The sequence below is a fragment of the Gorilla gorilla genome, chromosome 6 (genome assembly GCF_029281585.2).
Source record: "Gorilla gorilla gorilla isolate KB3781 chromosome 6, NHGRI_mGorGor1-v2.1_pri, whole genome shotgun sequence".
In the NCBI taxonomy this organism is placed as follows: domain Eukaryota; kingdom Metazoa; phylum Chordata; class Mammalia; order Primates; family Hominidae; genus Gorilla; species Gorilla gorilla.
The window spans coordinates 110130407-110149696 of NC_073230.2; the positions used below are offsets into that span (position 1 = coordinate 110130407).

General features: G+C 36.1%; 1 protein-coding gene across 13 annotated transcripts in view; it reads left to right on the forward strand.

Annotated features, from left to right (window-relative positions):
• The window catches only part of MAGI2 (membrane associated guanylate kinase, WW and PDZ domain containing 2), a 1444461-nt gene that overhangs the window by 823102 nt on the left and 602069 nt on the right, over positions 1 to 19290 (forward strand). For all 13 annotated transcript variants that reach the window (XM_055347909.2, XM_031012777.3, XM_063708679.1 and 10 more), the window contains one exon: positions 11698 to 11817. In XM_055347909.2, the coding sequence (XP_055203884.1) occupies positions 11698 to 11817 (120 nt within the window). The remainder of the gene's footprint in view (positions 1 to 11697; positions 11818 to 19290) is intronic.

The following is a 19290-nucleotide window of genomic DNA, read 5'->3' on the forward strand; positions in this document are numbered from 1 at the left end:
TAAGATAAATCAGATGCACAGGGCATTCTTTAACTCAAGATTTTAAGCAAGAATAAAAGCACCTCATCCAGAGCTCCTAGTGGGTACTCATTAATATTTCACTCCTCCCTCTCTTCTTTGTTTCTTCCCTCCATGATAATTTGATATGTGTGTACTTGAGAGCCCCAATAAAAAAAAACAGTTGATCGCTCAGACATGTGATTTATGCCATATAATCTGAAAAGCATTTTCAATATAATTGAAATCCCTGGATAGTTAACTGCCCTCTTTCTTTCATCTGGATTTTCTGATACTCTGTAGACTCTGTATTCTACTATCTACCTTGGGCGTTTCAGAATATAGATGCCATAGGGACATATGGTGATACTAAAAGTTAATGTCATTGCAAGATTCTAATAGTGATAAAATGATAAAGTTATGATCCACTAAACCTTCCATGCAATGAAGGTCACAGAGTAGTGTGTCTGCATTGCTTAGAGGACTGGTGGTATCCACACAGTCTAGTTCTGGCCCAGATTAATTTTACATGAGGAGACTATAAAAGCTTCAAACTAAATATATATTGTTTCTATAAAAAGTCACTGATCTTTCTTTTCCTTAAGCTCAATATGTAATCTTGAAACATTATCTGCTAAATAATAAATTAGGGAATCAAAAACCTCCTTTTATTAATTCTATAGAATGTCAAATATAGAACATATCTAAATTAAATATTGAATTAAAATCAAAAGTTCAAAAATTAATTAGTAACAAAAGGGTCATTTGTCTTCTTCCAGTCTCTTAAAAAATTCAGGAAATTAATAGTCAAGTCAAGAATCTTGGAATTATAGTTGGTTGACCTACTTTATTGGTGAGAATGCAGTGTTGATCTGTCCTGGAGTTAGTTAGGTATGTTATATCTATATATTGTGAGAATGGATCAAAAGCCAAGACTATAGCTACCAAGGAAACTGATTTTATTGGGGTGAGTCATTTTATTTATGTCTCTGCATCCAAGTAGTGAATAATTCTGTACTGTGAATGCAAGTGAGGTAAAGATGGAAATATCATGAAGAGAGTAATTTATGCAACCAAAGTTTCTTTGGAAATCTGCTGGGTAGAGGAGATGGACTTTGGTGTGAAGGAATGGATAAGATTTAGGGTACAAATCTTTTGTTACCAATGTAGTGATGATTCAAATGTATGAATAAATGAAATCATTCACTTTGCCCTAGTTTGTCTTCAGTGTAGAGTGCTTGCATGTCAGTGGTCAAGGAATCTTGGTACTGTTGGTAATTAAATCTGGTCATTTACTGCAGAAGCCTTAAAATTGAAAATATATTGCATATACATCAACTTCAAAAGTGATCACCCCAGACATTGTCTTTCTTTCTTGCTCAGTATGACAGGTTTTTTAGTTCAGGTGATGAGTTCAGCTTTTTTTTTTTTTCTTTTCTTTTTATTTTTTTCTTGAAACAGGGTCTTGTTCTGTCACCCAGGCTGAGTGCAGTGGCATGATCCTGAGTCACTGCAGCCTTGACCTCTTGGGCTCAAGTAATCAATCCTCCACTTGGGACTAAAGATGTGTGCCACTATACCAAGCTAATTTTTAAATTTTTTATAGAGACGAGATCTCTGTATGTAGCCCAGGCTGGTCTCAAACTCCTTAGCCTCCCAAAGTGCTGGGGTTACAGATGCGAGGCACCACACCTGGCTGAGTTGAAGTTTTAAATGATATTTCTCACATCTACCCCTCATTTACTCTAGTGTTTACACCAGGGACCTAATTGTGCAAATAAAACTATGGAATTAATAAAACAATATGGTGGCCTAAATAATTTGTTATAACAGAGAGCTTTATGAGTACTAATTCCAAAGTGTATGTTACCTATCACCTGATTTCATTTGATAAGTATAGTTGTAAACAAACTGTAATTTTAACATTTAGCAAATCAGATAGCTTGGTATATGAAAATAATGCAATGCTATTATTTCTTACTTTTTGGAGATCTACAGATTTTTCATTTGTCATCTATTTTTTGACATCCACCATAGTTTTTCTTCATGAGAGATCTTCTGCATTAGATGCTTATTTTTTTTTTACCATATTATCATGTATCAGTGCTGGTGAGCTATATTCAAGCTTCTAAGTCTTTCCCAATATCAGCCATACTGTTGCACAGATAGAGCCAAAATAATTTATATTACTTCAAATAATAAAGATATTTATAAGGACACATAAATAAAGATAGGTGCATTATTTCCCAAATTCATTTAACTTCTAAAGAACACTTCACTACGAAAAATACTCCTCATGACTCTGTTCGTCTATGCACCAGAAAATGAAGGATGGCTTGTTTTCTCTGAATCCGGTACATGGCCATAGAGTACTCCAGGGCCAATGCCAAAGTCATGAACTGCATGCTTTATGGATTGTTGTAGTTATATTTGATGAGGAAATTTAACACTGTTTTTATTTTGGGTTCCCTGAGCTATGAGTGAAATTAGAGCAGTGGTTCTCCAATTATGGTTTCTGGACCCGCAGTGTCAGAGGCATCACCTGAAAACTTGTTAGAAATGCAAATAATCAGGCCCCACCGCAGCAGGGTGACTCAGAGACCTTGGGGAGTGAGAACCAGGAATCTGTGCTTTAACAAGTCCTCCATATGGTTCTGATGCAGCCTATGTTTTTTTGTGTGTTGTTTTTGTTTGTTTGTTTTTGTTTTTTTTTGTTTTTTGAGATGGAGTCTTGCTCTGTCACCCAGGTTGGAATGCAGTGGCACAATCTCGACTCACTGTAAACCCCGCCTCCTGGGTTCACGCCATTCTCCTGCCTCAGCGTCCCGAGTAGCTGGGACTACAGGCGCCCGCCACCACGCCCAGCTAATTTTTTGTATTTTTAGTGGAGACGGGGTTTCACCCTGCTAGCCAGGATGGTCTCTATCTCCTGACCTCTTGATCCGCCCACCTCGGCCTCCCAAAGTGCTGGGATTACAGGCGTGAGCCACAGCTACCGGCCTTGGTGCAGCCTGTGTTTTAAGAAACACCAAGTTTGGGTACGATGCTTCCTCAATCCAAACTGCTAAAATTTAAAACAGTAATTGATGCCATATGGGGCACTATTTTGAACCTTTATATCCAAGATATTCAGTGAGGTTTCTTCTTCTTCAAAAAAAAGCCTGTTTTTGGAAGATACCTAACATTGTTAGTATATGCCAGTGCTGCTTTAAACAAAAATTGACAACATGTTATCTTAGGGGAAGAGAGTTTTGAAATAATTACTGAGGTTTAGAGCAACACACTGTTAAGAAAATAAGTCAAATTAACTACCAATATTTTACAAATGGATTTGTCAAATCTTCAATATTTTATAAAATGTGCATAGTGTTTTATTGAGGCTATTAATAATTTTTATACTTAATAAGTGATTTATTTCATTGAATTGTAGGTTTTAATTTTTTTGCCTCAAGCCAATCCACCCCATCAGGTAACAGGAAATCTATAAGGCCTACATTACGTTATAATCTGTCTATCACATACAATTCAATGACCCAAACTATATTATTTGCTTTGCTTACTTTAGCTCTATGTTTGTATAAAACCATACTTTGGGATTTTATGTGATTGAAAATGAGTATAATAAAACCCAAGGCCTAGGCTGGTTGTGTAAAAATTGATTACAGGCATTGGCCAAAGGAATCTATCGGATGTATGTTTTTATTGGCAGCACACACAAATCTGATGATTATGTTCTTACTTGCTGATGAGTAACTGTGACCAATTTAAGTGTCTTCAAGAATCTAAGAGTTAGTTAATCAAAGGTCAAATACAGAGGAAGTCACCCTAGCTGTCAAGATCTATTTTTTCCAGCTTGCAGTTGAGAAACACCAGGAAGAAGAAAGGGAGAATATATGAATAAGAACAGAATTCAGTTTCTCACATTCTCACACAATGACCCATCTGCTTAGAATACATTGGCTTAATGATTAATTCCAAGTCTGTTTCTTTAGCAAATATGTATTGGGTACCTGCCATGCGGCAAGCACTATGGAATTTTTAATATATCAGAATAGATCACAATAGATGATTGCACTGAACCATCATCTAAGTAATAATACTGTCAAGCTGGTGACTCTTTTGAAGAAAAGTATTTTACTCAAACTAGGAAATAGCAGAAAGCTGAGGGGAAATACGCTTTAGAATTATATTTACCACAAATGCCCTTTTCTTCCTAAGACAAAAAAGAGCAATGTTCCTTCATTTAAACAGTAGGTTAATAAAAAAATTCCATTGGCACTCCCAGTTGCCATGGTAGCAAAATGACAAGTCGCTTCCATGTGACTTCACTGTGTATCAATAAGCTAACCATTTGGGAGATAATGCATTTTGTTTAGACATGTCTTTTGAGCAGAAACACTGTATGCTTTCATTAACTCATGAAGGAGGTGTTGTTCATACAGTACTTAATTTAGCAATTAATAAATAAGCTGTTGTTTAAGAAATTAATTAATAAAAGATGAAACAAAGCCTCAACTTAGCATTTTCTCTCTTCAGTTCTATTTATTTTTCCTTTGGAGGAGTGGTCTGGAATAAATAATAAGAATAAAATATATAAATTATAATTTGGATAATAAAACTTATTTTGGACTTTCCTATACACCACTTAAGAAAGTCCCAACCAAAACAGAAGAGCAATAAAAGAAGGTGAGCTTCAGCTATATGATGAATCATCTATATTCCCTCTTTTATTCTCCACATCTTCCACCCTATTTCTAGTGCTGGATAATTACTTGTTGTTACTGTTGAGTCTTGCATTGCTGTCAACTATTCATCATCTTTTGAGTTGCAAAAGCAACTGTAATTATTTCAGCATAAAAGTAACCACTTCAAGAAATTTAACTTAATTGTTTCCCCAGTCTAGATATTAATTACCTTTAGCTGCAAATTACCATTGTACAACACTTCATTTCATATCACATATATTTTCCTTATTTTTAGAATCATACTACTTTCCAAAGAGGTGTTCATAGATTTCCAATTGCTTTCTCCTTCTTCAGCCACTGCCTTGCCTATTGACATAACATCAACTAATATCCTTTCTTCCCAGACACATAGATCTAAATGCTTTCTGACTCTTGTAGGTGCTATGCCTGCAGGTAAAATTAAATGACCTACTAATCAGGTTTTGTGAGCACTTTCACACTTTTCAAATGACTCAGCAAATGGCAAAAACCTTCTAGCAGCCTAGGCCATAGGCATTAGCTGTTTTACATGACTGTCTACAAAAGACAAAAGGATCCTTGTAACTAGTGACCAAGCCACTGTGTACTACATCTTACTGTGTAATCAGACAAAATGGATTTATATCTTGACTCATGTTTTTTAATACTCAAACAGTAAAAAAGACAATTTGTATCTTCAAGCATAAATTTTTTTTCTTTATTATAAGTGTTAGCCTGAGTGAAGTTAAGTGATTTAAAGCTTTGATTATAATATACTCCAAAAGTAAGATACCACCAGTGATATTTGTGAAATTGTAGTATTCTTAGTAGCACTATTAATATTACTTAAAAGTAATGCAGATATTGTTGGCATGGTGTTTATGCTTTTACTTTTTATAATGCCCTTTTAAGTCTATTATTTACCTCAGTGCGTAAGAAAATCGATGATGAACTAAATAATGTTTTTATCTAGAATCATATATGTAAAACATTAAAACAAAAATGGAATGTAGATGTCCTCAATTTTTAATCTAAGAACCTTTTTATCGCACCATTTTATCACACCACATCGTTCTCTCACTTTTTTTTTTTTTTTTTTTTTTTTGAGACCAAGTCTCGCTCTGACGCCCAGTCTGGAGTGCAGTGGTGCGATCTCGGCTCACTGCAAGCTCCGCCTCCCGGGTTCACGCCATTCTCCTGCCTCAGCCTCCCGAGTAGCTGGGACTACAGGCGCCCGCCACCACGCCCGGCTAATTTTTTTGTATTTTTAGGAGAGACGGGGTTTCACCGTATTAGCCAGGATAGTCTTGATCTCCTGACCTCGTGATCTGCCCGCCTCGGCTTCCCAAAGTGCTGGGATTACAGGCATGAGCCACCGCCCCCAGCCATTCTTTCACTTTTAAAAAAAACTTTTAGGTTCTGGGGATACATGTGAAGATTTGTGACACAGGTAAACTCATGTCATGAGGGTTTGCTGTGCAAACTATTTCCTCACCCAGGTATTAAGCCCAGTACCCAATAGTTATCTTTTTTGCTCCTCTCCCTCCTCCCGCCTTCCGCCCTCAAGTAGACCCCAGTATCTGTTGTTTCCTACTTTGTGTTCCTAAGTTCTCACCATTTAGCTCCCACTTATAAGTGAGAACACGCAGTATTTGGTTTTCTGTTCGTCCATTAGTTTGCTAAGGATAATAGTCTCCAGCTCCATCCATGTTCCCATAGAATACATGCTGTCGTTCATTTTACGATTGCATCGTATTCCATGGTGTATATCTACCATGTTTCTTTAACCAGTGTGTCACTGAAGAACATATAGGTTGATTCCATGTCTTTGTTATTGTGAATACTGCTGCAGTGAACATTCGTGTGCACGTGTCTTTACAGTAGAATGATTTATATTCCTCTGGTTATATACCCAGTAATGGGATTGCTGGGTTGAATGGTAGTTCTGTTTTTAGCTCTTTGAGGAATTGCCATACTGGTTTCCACAATGGCTGAACTAATTTACACTCTAATAACAGTGTGTAAGTGTTCCCTTTTCCCACAACTTCGTCATTTTCTTCTTTTAAAAATGAGGGTTGACATGTAAGTGTCTGTGTACATGCACATACACCAGTCATTGGAACACACCATGCACTGCCATGTTTATCCTTTGAAAATGATTTTGATAGTTCAAAAATACCTGTATGAGGCGCCAAGATGTTAAGCCAGATGACCTAAGCTAATCCAAGCAATATGTGAAATAAGTGGAATTTCTCTTTAAGGATGTAGTGATTCTTTCCAAAATATAACCAGGCTCTTTCTGGATCCCCTGTTGACTTCCAGCAGTCTCCCACTTAGCTAACACTCACCTGAGTAGTGTACAGCTTACAAGTATTGTGGATCTCTGCTCCCCTTCAGGTCTTTTTCTCACAGTTTCTTCTCCTCACAGTCTCTTCTTCTCCACTCTTTTCTCCATACTGTCTAAGCTAACAGAAATCTCAGTATTTGACCACTAAAGAGAAAGCAGAATGACACATGACAAGCCAGAAAGGAGGGTATTACATAAACAGAAAATTCTTACATTACGTCTTCTCACATTTTCCATCAAGGCAAGCCCATGTAAAGAAACTCCACAAGCTGGCATACCATGAGAGTTGTGTTTTATTGTAAATAATAGAACCATGGCGTTCTCTGTTTCTTCTTGTCTCTCAGTATTTTTCTCTCCCTCCCTTTTTCAACCCACTCTCTTGACCATAGATTGGGTAGATAAGCCTTTAGAGAGGAAATGTGATCAGCCTGGTGCGTCACTAGGGCTCATCAGGAAGAGCAGCGATGAACTGAAAGAAGGAGGCGGGCACACCAGTGACAGAACCACCACCTGGTCCAGGAGGGCGGTGCTGGGATCAGAGACAGTACAGATTGGAAGGATGATGTTGTGGAGATATGGGACATAGAACTTGCCAAATATTTGGAGATGGGATAAAGGAGTGAGGGAGGACTCAAAGGTAGGTGACTCTGAGGTGAAAGTTTCAAACCAGCACAACTAGAAGAATGGTGGTGGCATGAACAGGGGAGCAAGATGAAGAAATACATTTTCATGATTACATTTTCCTGAAATGCTGTCAGATTTGCCACTAGTGAGGGTGAAATAAAGACATTTTCAGGCTTGCAAAATCTCAAACAATGTAGGTTCCATGCGACCTTCGACAGGAAGCTTCCAACAGATGTGCTCAGCCACCATGAGGATGTAGACCACAAAAATAGACATGGGGTCTAGGGAAGAGGAGAAACTGCACAAGACAGAGGCAAAGTGACTCCCCAGCATGATGGCAAAGGATGATCCCTGGATGGCAGCTGAGAGTCCAGACTGGAGCATGTCAGAAGCCTCCAGGAAAGATTTCTTCAATAGGATAAACTTGATAAAATATAAAATGTATTTGTGAATTTTGAGAGGAGATTTATCTCTCAAGGAGAGAGTTTATTTAATGATTAATGAATGGAAAATGGAAATGAAAACATATTACATATAGAGTAATCAAAAAGTTACACACAGCTGGGTGGAGTGGCTCATGCCTGTAATCACAGCACTTTGGGAGGCCGAGGTGGGGGAATCACAAGGTCAGGAGATTGAGACCAGCCTGGCCAACACGGTGAAACCCAGTCTCTACTAAAACTACAAAAATTAGCCAGGTGTGGTGGCGCACACCTATAGTCACAGCTACTCAAGGGGCTGAGGCAGGAGAATCACTTGAACCCTGGAGGCAGAAGTTGCAGTGAGCCGTGATCACACCACTGCATTCTCAGCCTGGGCAACAGAGCAAGACCCTGTCTCAAAAAAAAAAAAAAAAGTTACACACAAAAAGTCAGTACACCACAAGTTTCAGCTGGGAATAGATTTACATAGAATTATTAATGTAAACACTTCACACTAATCTAAACACAAGATTGTTCCGTTAGAAGAATGGAAGAAAAGCAGGAAGTGGTATGTGCAGTAGGGTTAGAATTACAGACAAAAGAAGAGTTAAACTGTCATGTTCTTTAAAATCAAGAAAAAATTACTAAAGTAAAAAATCAAGAGGCATCTTAAAGTATTTAGAGATTTGGGGGTTAAACAAATTAATCAGCTAAAATCAGTGTATTTTTCTCTGGATAAAAAGAAAGGGCTTCCGGGGGCTGGGTGGTGATAATGAGGGTCTGCTTTTTAAAAATAAGAAGGCTTATAGAATTGTTTGAAGACTTAAAATATCTGTATATGCAACTTTGACAAATAAAATATTTAATTTAAATAATTTAAAATATATAATTCTAAAAGCAAAGGAAAAGAAATTTGTCTTAGCAAGATGGATGATAATTCCAATAAAGGCTTAATTTTGAAGGAAAAATACGAGAGTAATGCAGATAAGAAAAATTAGGAAACTTTAGGAAATTTGGTTTCAGATTGTCTCTTACTTTACCAAGAAAGAATGAGCTCATGTCTTCTGCAAAACGTCAAAGCAGTTGAATATAGAAAATGTTGGGAATATAAGAGAGAGACAAGAAGACACACATGAAAGAATTACCAAGCATCAGGAGGATCAAACTGACATTAAGTAATCTGAATTTGTGGAGTACTTTGTCAGAGAAAGTTTTTGTTTTTTTATAGCAACTGCTGTCAGTAATGAAATAACCAACAGTGAACATGGGGGTTAATTATGAGTGGGGGAATCATGAAGGTGAACTAAAGGAAGGAAGAGATTCTGGTTTTTTCATAGTCCTTTAGTAGTTAGGGAGGCAAGTAAAGCCAGATTTGGGGAACGTCAGGAAAATTACAAGAGATCAGGGACTAGAGATCATAATTAGAAGAACAGAATAGGAAAAAAGGATCAGAAACTGATGTCAAAGATGGAGGTTGCAGCATTTGAGATTGTAGAGCAGAACTTCAAGCCACAATGAGGTAGGTGAACTGCCAGTCCAAGTAGGCAACCAGCATCAGTTGGGTCAGTAGCAATAGGTGATACTCACTGATGTTGACTATCACAGAAGGAAGAACTCAGTCACAGAGGTCTGAAGTGCAAGATGGAGATGGAAAGCCACTTAGTGAACCCAAAGTACTGATGGGCCTCCCAAGAAGAGCACAACTACAAATGTTCACTAAAATTTGGTACAGCCATGTTACTCCAAACAAGTCAGCAGCCCTGGAAATTGCCCTCAATCATGTGATCCTGGTGCTCGCGTGGTGCTAGAAATGCATTACCATACTGCAAGCAGTTAAAGTGTGCAGCTTCTGAAATATGCAGATAAATTAGGAAAATTGAGTCTTTGTTATGTGATTTTCTTCTTAATGATTGGAGTGTGTTCTAAATAAACAGAAAAACAAATTGATTGCCAAAAACCATGTTAATGCACTTTTAATTCACAACGGTTAAGCACATAAAAGTCAGAATATTGAAAGTTAAGGTTCTCATAGAAACATTAATTTGACAATATTATGCATACTAGATGTAGGTGGTTTATATTTTATAGCATAAAAGCAGCAGGAAATATTGTAAAATGTGACTCAGTTAAACAAAATAACCAATTCAGGGAAAGCCATTAAACATGATTATGGAAAAAAATTGTTTTGCAGCCCCCAAAGACGAGTTATAAAACTTGATTTTAGAAAATAATAACTTCAAATCTTAAAAAATGTTTTCAATAGGAATTATTCATTTTTATCCAAAATCAAATTTCCCTGGCATATTGTATATTCTGACATTACCTTCTGCTTCTCAGTTGCAGTCCAGATTTGATTCTAATAGACCAAAAGGAGAACCGACTGGCTATTTTCATGACCTAGTTGATAAAGATTTCAAATGCAGAGAACAAAAATAAAATTTAAGTATTTAAAATACTTTTTTAGCATATAGACAATATGGGGGAGTCTATATATATGAAGCCTGCCAATGTACTACCTTATATATCTGGCTTCTGTATATTTCTGCATACTTCTTTGCATGTATGCATTATGTAAATTCCAATCTGACCATGCAAAATGCCTATGTAGGTGGCATAGAAAAAGGAAGAAGCTTAGGGCATATTCAAGGAAGGAAGTATTACCTGGAAACAAACCTGCAGCCTTGAATATGTCTCTGTTTCTGCTCTTGCCTCACAAACTGGACAGCATGCCTGGAAGACTGTGTTCTTCAGGAGAGCTGCACTGAGCTACAGTCTGAGTAGCTGATACTCCTGCCACCTTGGCCGTCATAGCTCCATTCCCTCTGTGGGTGATGGAGGAGTCAGGAACAGTGGTCCCATGCAGTAACCCTTGGTAGGGAGTCACTTCAGTCAGAATTAGAGGCAGTAATGAAAGAAGGAAGGCCGCATAAGGGAGAGCCTGTGTGATGGAGTCAGAGAAAGATTTCTCCTGTCAGATTAGATACTATATTCCCAGCATCACACTACTGCAATTTAATTATTACACAATTCTAATTATTTAATTTTAAGTAATAGTAAAGGTTTTGCAATCCTTTAAATCAAATAAAAATGGCTCTGGGTGCAAATTTAACAAATGAAAACCAACAAACAGTCCTCCCAAAAGAAAGCAGATTATGAAAATAAAAAGATAAATTGACATTTTCCTAAGATCGCTACTTTCCATTGTATTTTATGTCATAGCACAGCAGTCTGCAGGACAATAGAGGTTCATTCATGGAGTGAAATATATAAATTCCTGAACTAGCCCACTGCTGGCTCAATATCCAAACCACCTCTTCAAAAAGGGCACAATGTTCTGAATTTTTCACTGAAAAATATACGCAGCCATATCCCATGGCAATGAACTCTTTATAAGCTTGATGAAGAAAAGTGCTTTGTACATTTACTTTAATCTTTACCCCCTGCTGTTTTCTGTTGCCAAACAAACAGAAGGAAAAATGCAAACTGCCAGCTTGCAGGATGTACAAACAAGTGGCACTGAATATTCAGAAGTATGGTGGTATTTCTAAAGTTCAACAACAAATCACTTAGCGTCTTTCTTTTGTTTTTACTTTTCTTTCTTCAGGCACCACAAGGCCACATAAGGAGGGTGAGGTCCCTGGAGTGGATTATATTTTCATCACTGTTGAAGATTTTATGGAATTGGAGAAAAGTGGTGCTCTCCTAGAAAGTGGGACTTATGAAGGTAAGCACAACGTTCCTGAGAAATCTTTCTTGTTGGCATCACATTTTTCTCATTCGATGGAAATGCACGGGGTCACCAGGTTACTAATGGGCTGTTTTGGGTTTGAGAGCTTTAATAAGATGAGTTTAGAAATGTATCCTAAAAAAGTTAAAATACATCTCAATTAAGTGTACTTTTAATATGCCTGGAGAAAAATATATATTTTTAAATATTTTATATTTTATATATATACACCTATTATATATATATATCTATTTTATACACACACACACACACACACACACACACACACACACACACACTGAAGTATTCTTGTGCTTGTCTCCTGAGGTTAAGCTGTGATCTTTCAGATAAAACGTCTTTATCTCAATATGTCATCTAAAAGAAGGAAGGGCTAGAATTCTAGTCCTGTGATTATCCCTGTGTGGCTTTCTCAAATTACTCTACCTCACTGGCCTTCAGTTTCCTCCTACACAAAATTATGGGGTAGAAAAAAATATGGTCTGTGAAGGAACTCCAAAGCTCTACCACAATAGAAATCTCCTTGTGTACCCAAATCAAACGTGAACAGCAAATGAAACCAAAACCTTGAATGCAGGAAATATCCCTCAGTGGAAGAAGCACTGAAACATAAGCCAAAATCTGTTTCAAACTAGGCTTCATTATTTATCTGCTACAAAAATTAAGTAACAGTTTATGTCACTAAACCTTAGTTGTCTCATCTGTAAAAGTGGAATGATGGCATTAAAAATACAAATAAGTAACAGTATGTTGATATGATTGCATTTATCAATTTGGGTAACATTTATATGCATCTAGTTCATATCTAATGAAAATATGTATCTGTGTGTATATAAATGAAATTATAACTAAAAAAGTAGAAAATAATTTTTCATTCCTACTTCACAGTTACAAAGTATATGTACAGATGCTATTATTAAGTTCAAAGATTAGTTTTATTAAACTGCAACTAATGGTGATATTAAAAACAAAATTCATGATATATACTTTGCTGCTTAGCCTATCGTACATGCAAAGTTCACCAAACATCATCAAATAAGCTGGGTTTGCCACGTTAACAGTTGGGCCCTCTACTTTCTCCTCGATTTATAGTCATGTGTTTCTTAATGAAAGGGATACTTCTGAGAAACACATGGTTAGGCTATTTCATCATTGAGTGAATATCATGGAGTGTACCTACACAAACCTAGATGCTACAGCCTGACACATTCTAGGCTATGTACTGTAATCTGTTATTTCCAGGCTACAAAACTGTGCGGCATGTTACCATACTGAATACGTAGGTAATTGTAACCCAATGGTAAGGATTTGTTTATCTAAACATACCTAATCATAGAAAAGGTTAAGTTAAAAATATGGTATAAAAGATTAAAACAGTATAGCTATATAAGGTACTTACCATGAATGGAGCTTGCAGGACTGTAAGTTGCTCTGGGTGAGTCCATTAGCGGGTGAGTCCATGAGTGACTGAGTGATGAGTGAATGTGAAGGCCTAGGAAATTACTATATACTACTGTAGACTTTATAAGCATTGTACACTTAGGCTATATTAAATGTACTTAAAACTATTTTTTCTTCAATAATAAATTAACCTTAGCTTACTGTAACTTACATTATAAACTTTTCCATTTTTTTTAACTTTTTGACTCTTTTGTAATCACACTGGGTTTAAAACACAAACACATTGTACAGCTGTACAAAAAGATTTTTTCTTTCTTTGTATCCTTATTCTATAAGCTTTATTCTATTTAAAATTGTTTTAATTTTATAATTACTATACTTAAATTATGTTTTGTCTGGGGGCTGGGAAATGTATTTTTACATTGTAGCCAATCATTTTTATATTTGTCAGTTTAAATCTTATGGGTCTTTTTTTATCTCTCGATGTCAAATTTTATAGTCTTTTTAAATGAATCCATTTAATTAAAATGTTCAAACAAAATTGTTTTAACTTTTTAAACTTTTTTGTTAAAAACTAAGACACAACCACACACATTAGCCTAGGCCTAAACAGTGTCAGGATCATCAGTATCACTGTCTTCCACCTTCACATCTTGTCCCACTGGAAGGTCTTCAGGGGCAATAATAGGCATGGAACTGTCATCTCCTATGATAACAAAGCCTTCTTCTGGAATACCTCCTAAGGACCTGCCCTAGGCTGTTTAACAGTTAACGTTTTTTAATAAGTAGAAGGAATACACTCCTAAAATAACAAAAAAAAAGTAAAATACAGTAACTATCTAAGCCAGTAATATAGTCATTTATTATCAATATCAAGTATTACACGCTATACATAACCGTATGTGCTATACTTTTTTTTCTTCGACTTTTAAGTTACATAGGTAAATACGTGCCATAGTGGTTTGCTGCACAGATCATCCCATCACCTACATATTAAGCCTAGCATCCATTAGCTGTTCTTTCTGATGCTCTCCCTTTTCTCAGCACCCGCCCAAAAGACCCCCAGTGTGTGTTGTTCTCCCCTATGTCCACGTGCTCTCATCAACCAACTCCCACTTCTAAGTGAGAACATGCAGTGTTGGGTTTTCTGTTCCTGCGTTAGTTTTCTGAGGACAATGACTTCCAACTCCATCCATGTCCCTGCAAAGGACATGATCTCATTTCTTTTTATGGCTGCATAGTATTCCATGGTATATATGTACCACATTTTCTTTATCCAGTCTTTCATTAACCATTCAGGATATAGGCATGGGTAAATGTTTCGTGATGAAAACACCAAAACCAATTGCAACGAAAGCGAAAATTGACAAATGGGATCTAATTAAACTAAATAGCTTCTGCACAGCCAAAGAAGCTATCATCAGAGTGAACAGACAACCTACAGAATGGGAGAAAATGTCTCAATCTGTCAGACAAAGATCTAATATCGAGTCTACAAGGAACTTAAAAAAAATTTACAAGAAAAAAATAACTGCTTTAAAAAGTGGGCAAATGACATGAACAGACACTTCAAAAGACATACAAGTGGCCAACAAACATGAAAAAAACTCAACATCACTGATCATTAAAGAAATGCAAATCAAAACCACAATGAGATACCATCTCACATGTCAGAATGGCTATTATTGGAATGTCGAAAAACAATAGATGCTAGTGAGGTTGCTGTACTTTTATACAATTGGTAGAACGGTAGGTTTTGTTATACTAACATCCACAAACACAAATGAGTGATGCATTGCACTGATATTACAAGGGCTGCAGTGTCACTGGGCAATAAGAATTTTTCAGCTCCATTACAACTTTATGGGACCACCATGATATATGTGGTCTGTCAGTGACCAAAATGTCGTTACACAATGCATGACTGTTCTTAGTTTAGTGAACTGTAGTTATTCAAGAACTCGATATTTTGAAGTTGTTAAAAGTATTAAAATCTCTTCCATTAGCATTTATAAGGCAATCTAGGCGGAGACATTTGCCTAAATTGCGGCTGAGAAGTTTAATTGCTTCTTGCCACATTTACAGGAAATAAGCAAAAATACCCAGGAAAAGGAAACGGTTTTATGCATTAGTGCTGTACCTTCTTCATATTGTCAAAAATAAAAGATAGTAGAGATTTATTGAAAACATTTTAAATAAAGAAGTTGTGTTAATAATATAAAGCTGCCTTAAACTATATATGAAAAAAACTGTAAATCCTAGAAAATAACTTTATCAAAGGTGTTAAATAATACATTTTACAGAATAATTTCCCATGGGCTTTGTGACTTTATTTAGTAACATTCATTAGTTTGCACACCTTTTAATATAATGTATTATACTTTACAACCTTATTTAAATATCACTTATGTAAGAATGAACCAATGGCTTAACATATCAGATCATTAAAAGAGTAACATGATTAACAATATGACTTTTTGTTTGTAAAAATAAACACTCTCTAAACTGATTTTATATAAGCTGAAAAATTATGTCAAATGTTAATGGTAAATTTCCATTGTTCTCATGATACACTAGATGTCATGACATTTAATATCAGTATTTTAAAATACAGCTTAAACTTTAGGTTCCGATTCACTTTTGAAAGTAATATCCTGAAACTGTATGAACATAACCAAGTTTTGTGAGCCAGAATGGGTTACTCTGAATCTTCTTCAGACACCTTTTCAGTACTGGCACTTTAGTTTGCTGGGTTTGGTGCCATCTTAATTGGCCTAGTGTGCATAGAGCTGATTATTGGAGAGTGAGGCTGACTTCCATATAAGACTTTGACAATTGTATCAATACCATTGCTTACAAATACACATTGTATACATGGATTAATAAGAATCTCTTTTCTCAAGTCACATAATGACCTGGGTAAACACTTAGGGAATGTTCTCAAACCTCAGGATCTTCAGATTTTCCTGTAACTACAGCTGAGGAACTAGCAAAATTCACCCAGTAAAAATTGCTGCATTTCTTCACTACTTGTCATAAGCTCTAGACCTAGGGCTACCACTTAATGTGTTTTTTGGGAGTTCTGTTTTTGTTTTCATTTTGTCAGGGAAAACTAAGGAATGTCTTTTTGCACTGTTGGTACTTTCAGGATATACAGAATTCTGTGCTACTCAACTAGACAAAGACCTGAGAACTTTTATGTTGAAAAACCTAGCAATTAATGGTTCCTTTAATAAAAAGTCTCATTTAGTTAAATTACACATTCTCCCTTCTGCAGTGTTTAGGTCACTGTTCCCTTTCCTCCTCCTCGCCTACTGCAGTCTCATGCCTTCGCAGTATTGTTTAGAGTTCTAGGTCAGACCAGAAAATTCATCTATGATATTCTGTGAATACACCAAAGAAAATAAGAAGGAATTGAGTTACTCTCAGACTTAAGGTTACAGACCTTCTGTTAACTATGTGGGATCCATAAGACTGAAAGGGGGTCCCAGAATCTAACCCACAAACCAGAGCAGCAAGACTGCTAATGTAACTGGAGGTAGAGCCATAACCCCTGTTTCTTCTTGCTCATCTGAAATGCTTCAAAAATTGGTGCATTTATTGTCAGGGATATTAGAAACTACTTAATTTGTGTTTTCTATTCACAAAGATCAAGAGAGTCCTTTATAAAATGTCTAGTTTAAGCTGCTCATCATAGAGAAAACCAATTTTATGGTGTTTCTATGCTTCAGCCTCACCATTGGGTTTTAGAACAGGAAACATTCATCCTAAAAATAGTCATGAGGAAAGTCTACTTTTAAAGCATTTTTATAGTGTGCCTTTTTATTATTGCTAATTCTCATTTTAAACTTTGTGGATAGATGTGGCTAAAGCATAATTTGTCCTTTGGTTAGAAATCAGATAGATTGTCCTGATTTGCAGTCCTGCCTCTTAAGCCTTTTAAGAAATTAACTTAAAGTCCTTGTTCCAAAAGAGCAATTCTGTTACTTCCTGGAGCCTGCAAGGAAGGGCTTAATGTGCTTTAGTTACCATCTATAGCTATGCCACATGGCTGTAGGCAGGGTTTTAGTTGATTCTTAAAGCCTTTCTTCTGCTTCCACCCCCCCATTCTGAATGCCTCATTTGAATTTGATATAGAACATCTGCTGAATAGCCTTGCATGTGAATTGCCTGGGGGACTTGGCCATGATAGTAACCATCAGGTGTTGGTAAAGGGACTCTTTTCCATGACTCGGATGATTTCATCCTCACCTTTTCATATTGAATCAGGTTTAAAATTTAGTTGATGAATTTTATTGTTAATAAATTGATTATTAATAATCCATTATTGATTAATAAGCACTACTGATGAGTCTGACAAAATCTCAAGTAACATAGAAACTATGAACCTTCATGTTAGGACTGAAGGTGTTGACTTCCTGTGAACACAGACCACAGAGCTCTTTGGATGAATGCAGATAATTCCCTTGGATTTAAGGTCACCTGCAGGTAAAGGTGAGATGCCAAGAGGTGGAATGAAATTAGTAAGTATGGCACTCTAAAAGTTAAGTACTCCAAGTACCTGCAAGGAAGACAGGTCTTTGGGAACTGTCCAAAGTGCTGAATTAACCAGGCCTCTAAGTCAGCGAATCCTACCTGACCTACTTCTTCCAGGTGTCTGTGATTTTACATTCCTGATTTCACTCACCACTTAGAGCAGTTGTCTTCCTCAGCCTGTGTTCTGAATGTCATCATTAACTAAACCTGCCTCCCCTGATCTGTGCTTGGATTGATTTCATTTAATTCACCTACTGAGATAATCCACAACTAAGTTCCAGAACACCACTTCTGTTGTAACATCTGCTACCATATTAGGCTGTTTTGTTTTTAAAATAAAGCTATTTTTCTATCTATTGAAAAGGTCATTGATCCTAGAGTTAAATGTTTTCTTTAAGTGGACATAAGCACAATTGTAATATTGTCCCAATTTTTAAGAGGATCAAATCAAGACCAGCAAGTTATTTAGGCATCTGACACAACATAGTACAAATACAACATTTCCCTCCTCCTAATGTTGTGATTTCTTATAATTGTGGACCCTAGTATACACATAGACTTGAGCCTACTGCAAACAGCACACCAGGTTTCTTGAGCAATTTTATTAAGAGGACTGTGAAATTCAAGTTTTCTCATAACTACATAAAAGAGTGCTGTATTTCATGATGTAGCACATAAAATCCTGTAGAAATTTAAGTATTAAGTACAAATAATTTTCTAGGCAATTAAGCTAAACACTGCTATGATGAGAGAAGATGTATAACAAATTCTACACAAATCTATTTCATTTTACTAGCTAAAATCAGCTTTTATTTTAGCATAGTTTGATGTATTGATGAAATTTTTAATCTCAAATTTTGAATCTGCAATCAAGATAGCATTGGGTGATAAAGAGATACTCATAAAAAATCATTGGCACCACAGATCATCTTGAGCAAAACCATTCTTCTATCAGTTCAAATTTCTATCCACTGAAATATAAATAATATTTCTTGAAAGGCATGTCAATGCTTAAATTGATGCTAAGATTTTTGTCATTTTAGAAGACCAGAATGATTTCATTTTTTCCCCTTTGCACACTATTACAAGAGGAAATTTTTACTGTGTAAGTAATAACCTTCATAACAGCAGTAGATTCTTGGCACTTAAAGTTAAAAGGGTCCAGCTGTTTTTTACATATCCGGGTTATAGCATTTTTTTCTTTTGATTTCTGTTTCTGGCAATATTTCTATTGTGGAAGATTCTAGGCCATGCATTTGGGTGTACTTTTTAGGAACACTGACCGTTTACTGATCTCACTAAATGTTTATTTGACCAGTAGAGGAAAACATAGTGAAGTTTTATACCCCTTTAAGGTTTTATAATGCCAGAATTTTTTGGTAACTGATTCAATTTGTGTTCAGAGTTATCAACAGATAGTGTACAGTTTTTGCATGTTATGTTGGTCCAATGTAAGGCACTAAGAATGGAAGTGTCATTGTCTTCTATAATGAAGTACAATTCGCTTTCAGTTTA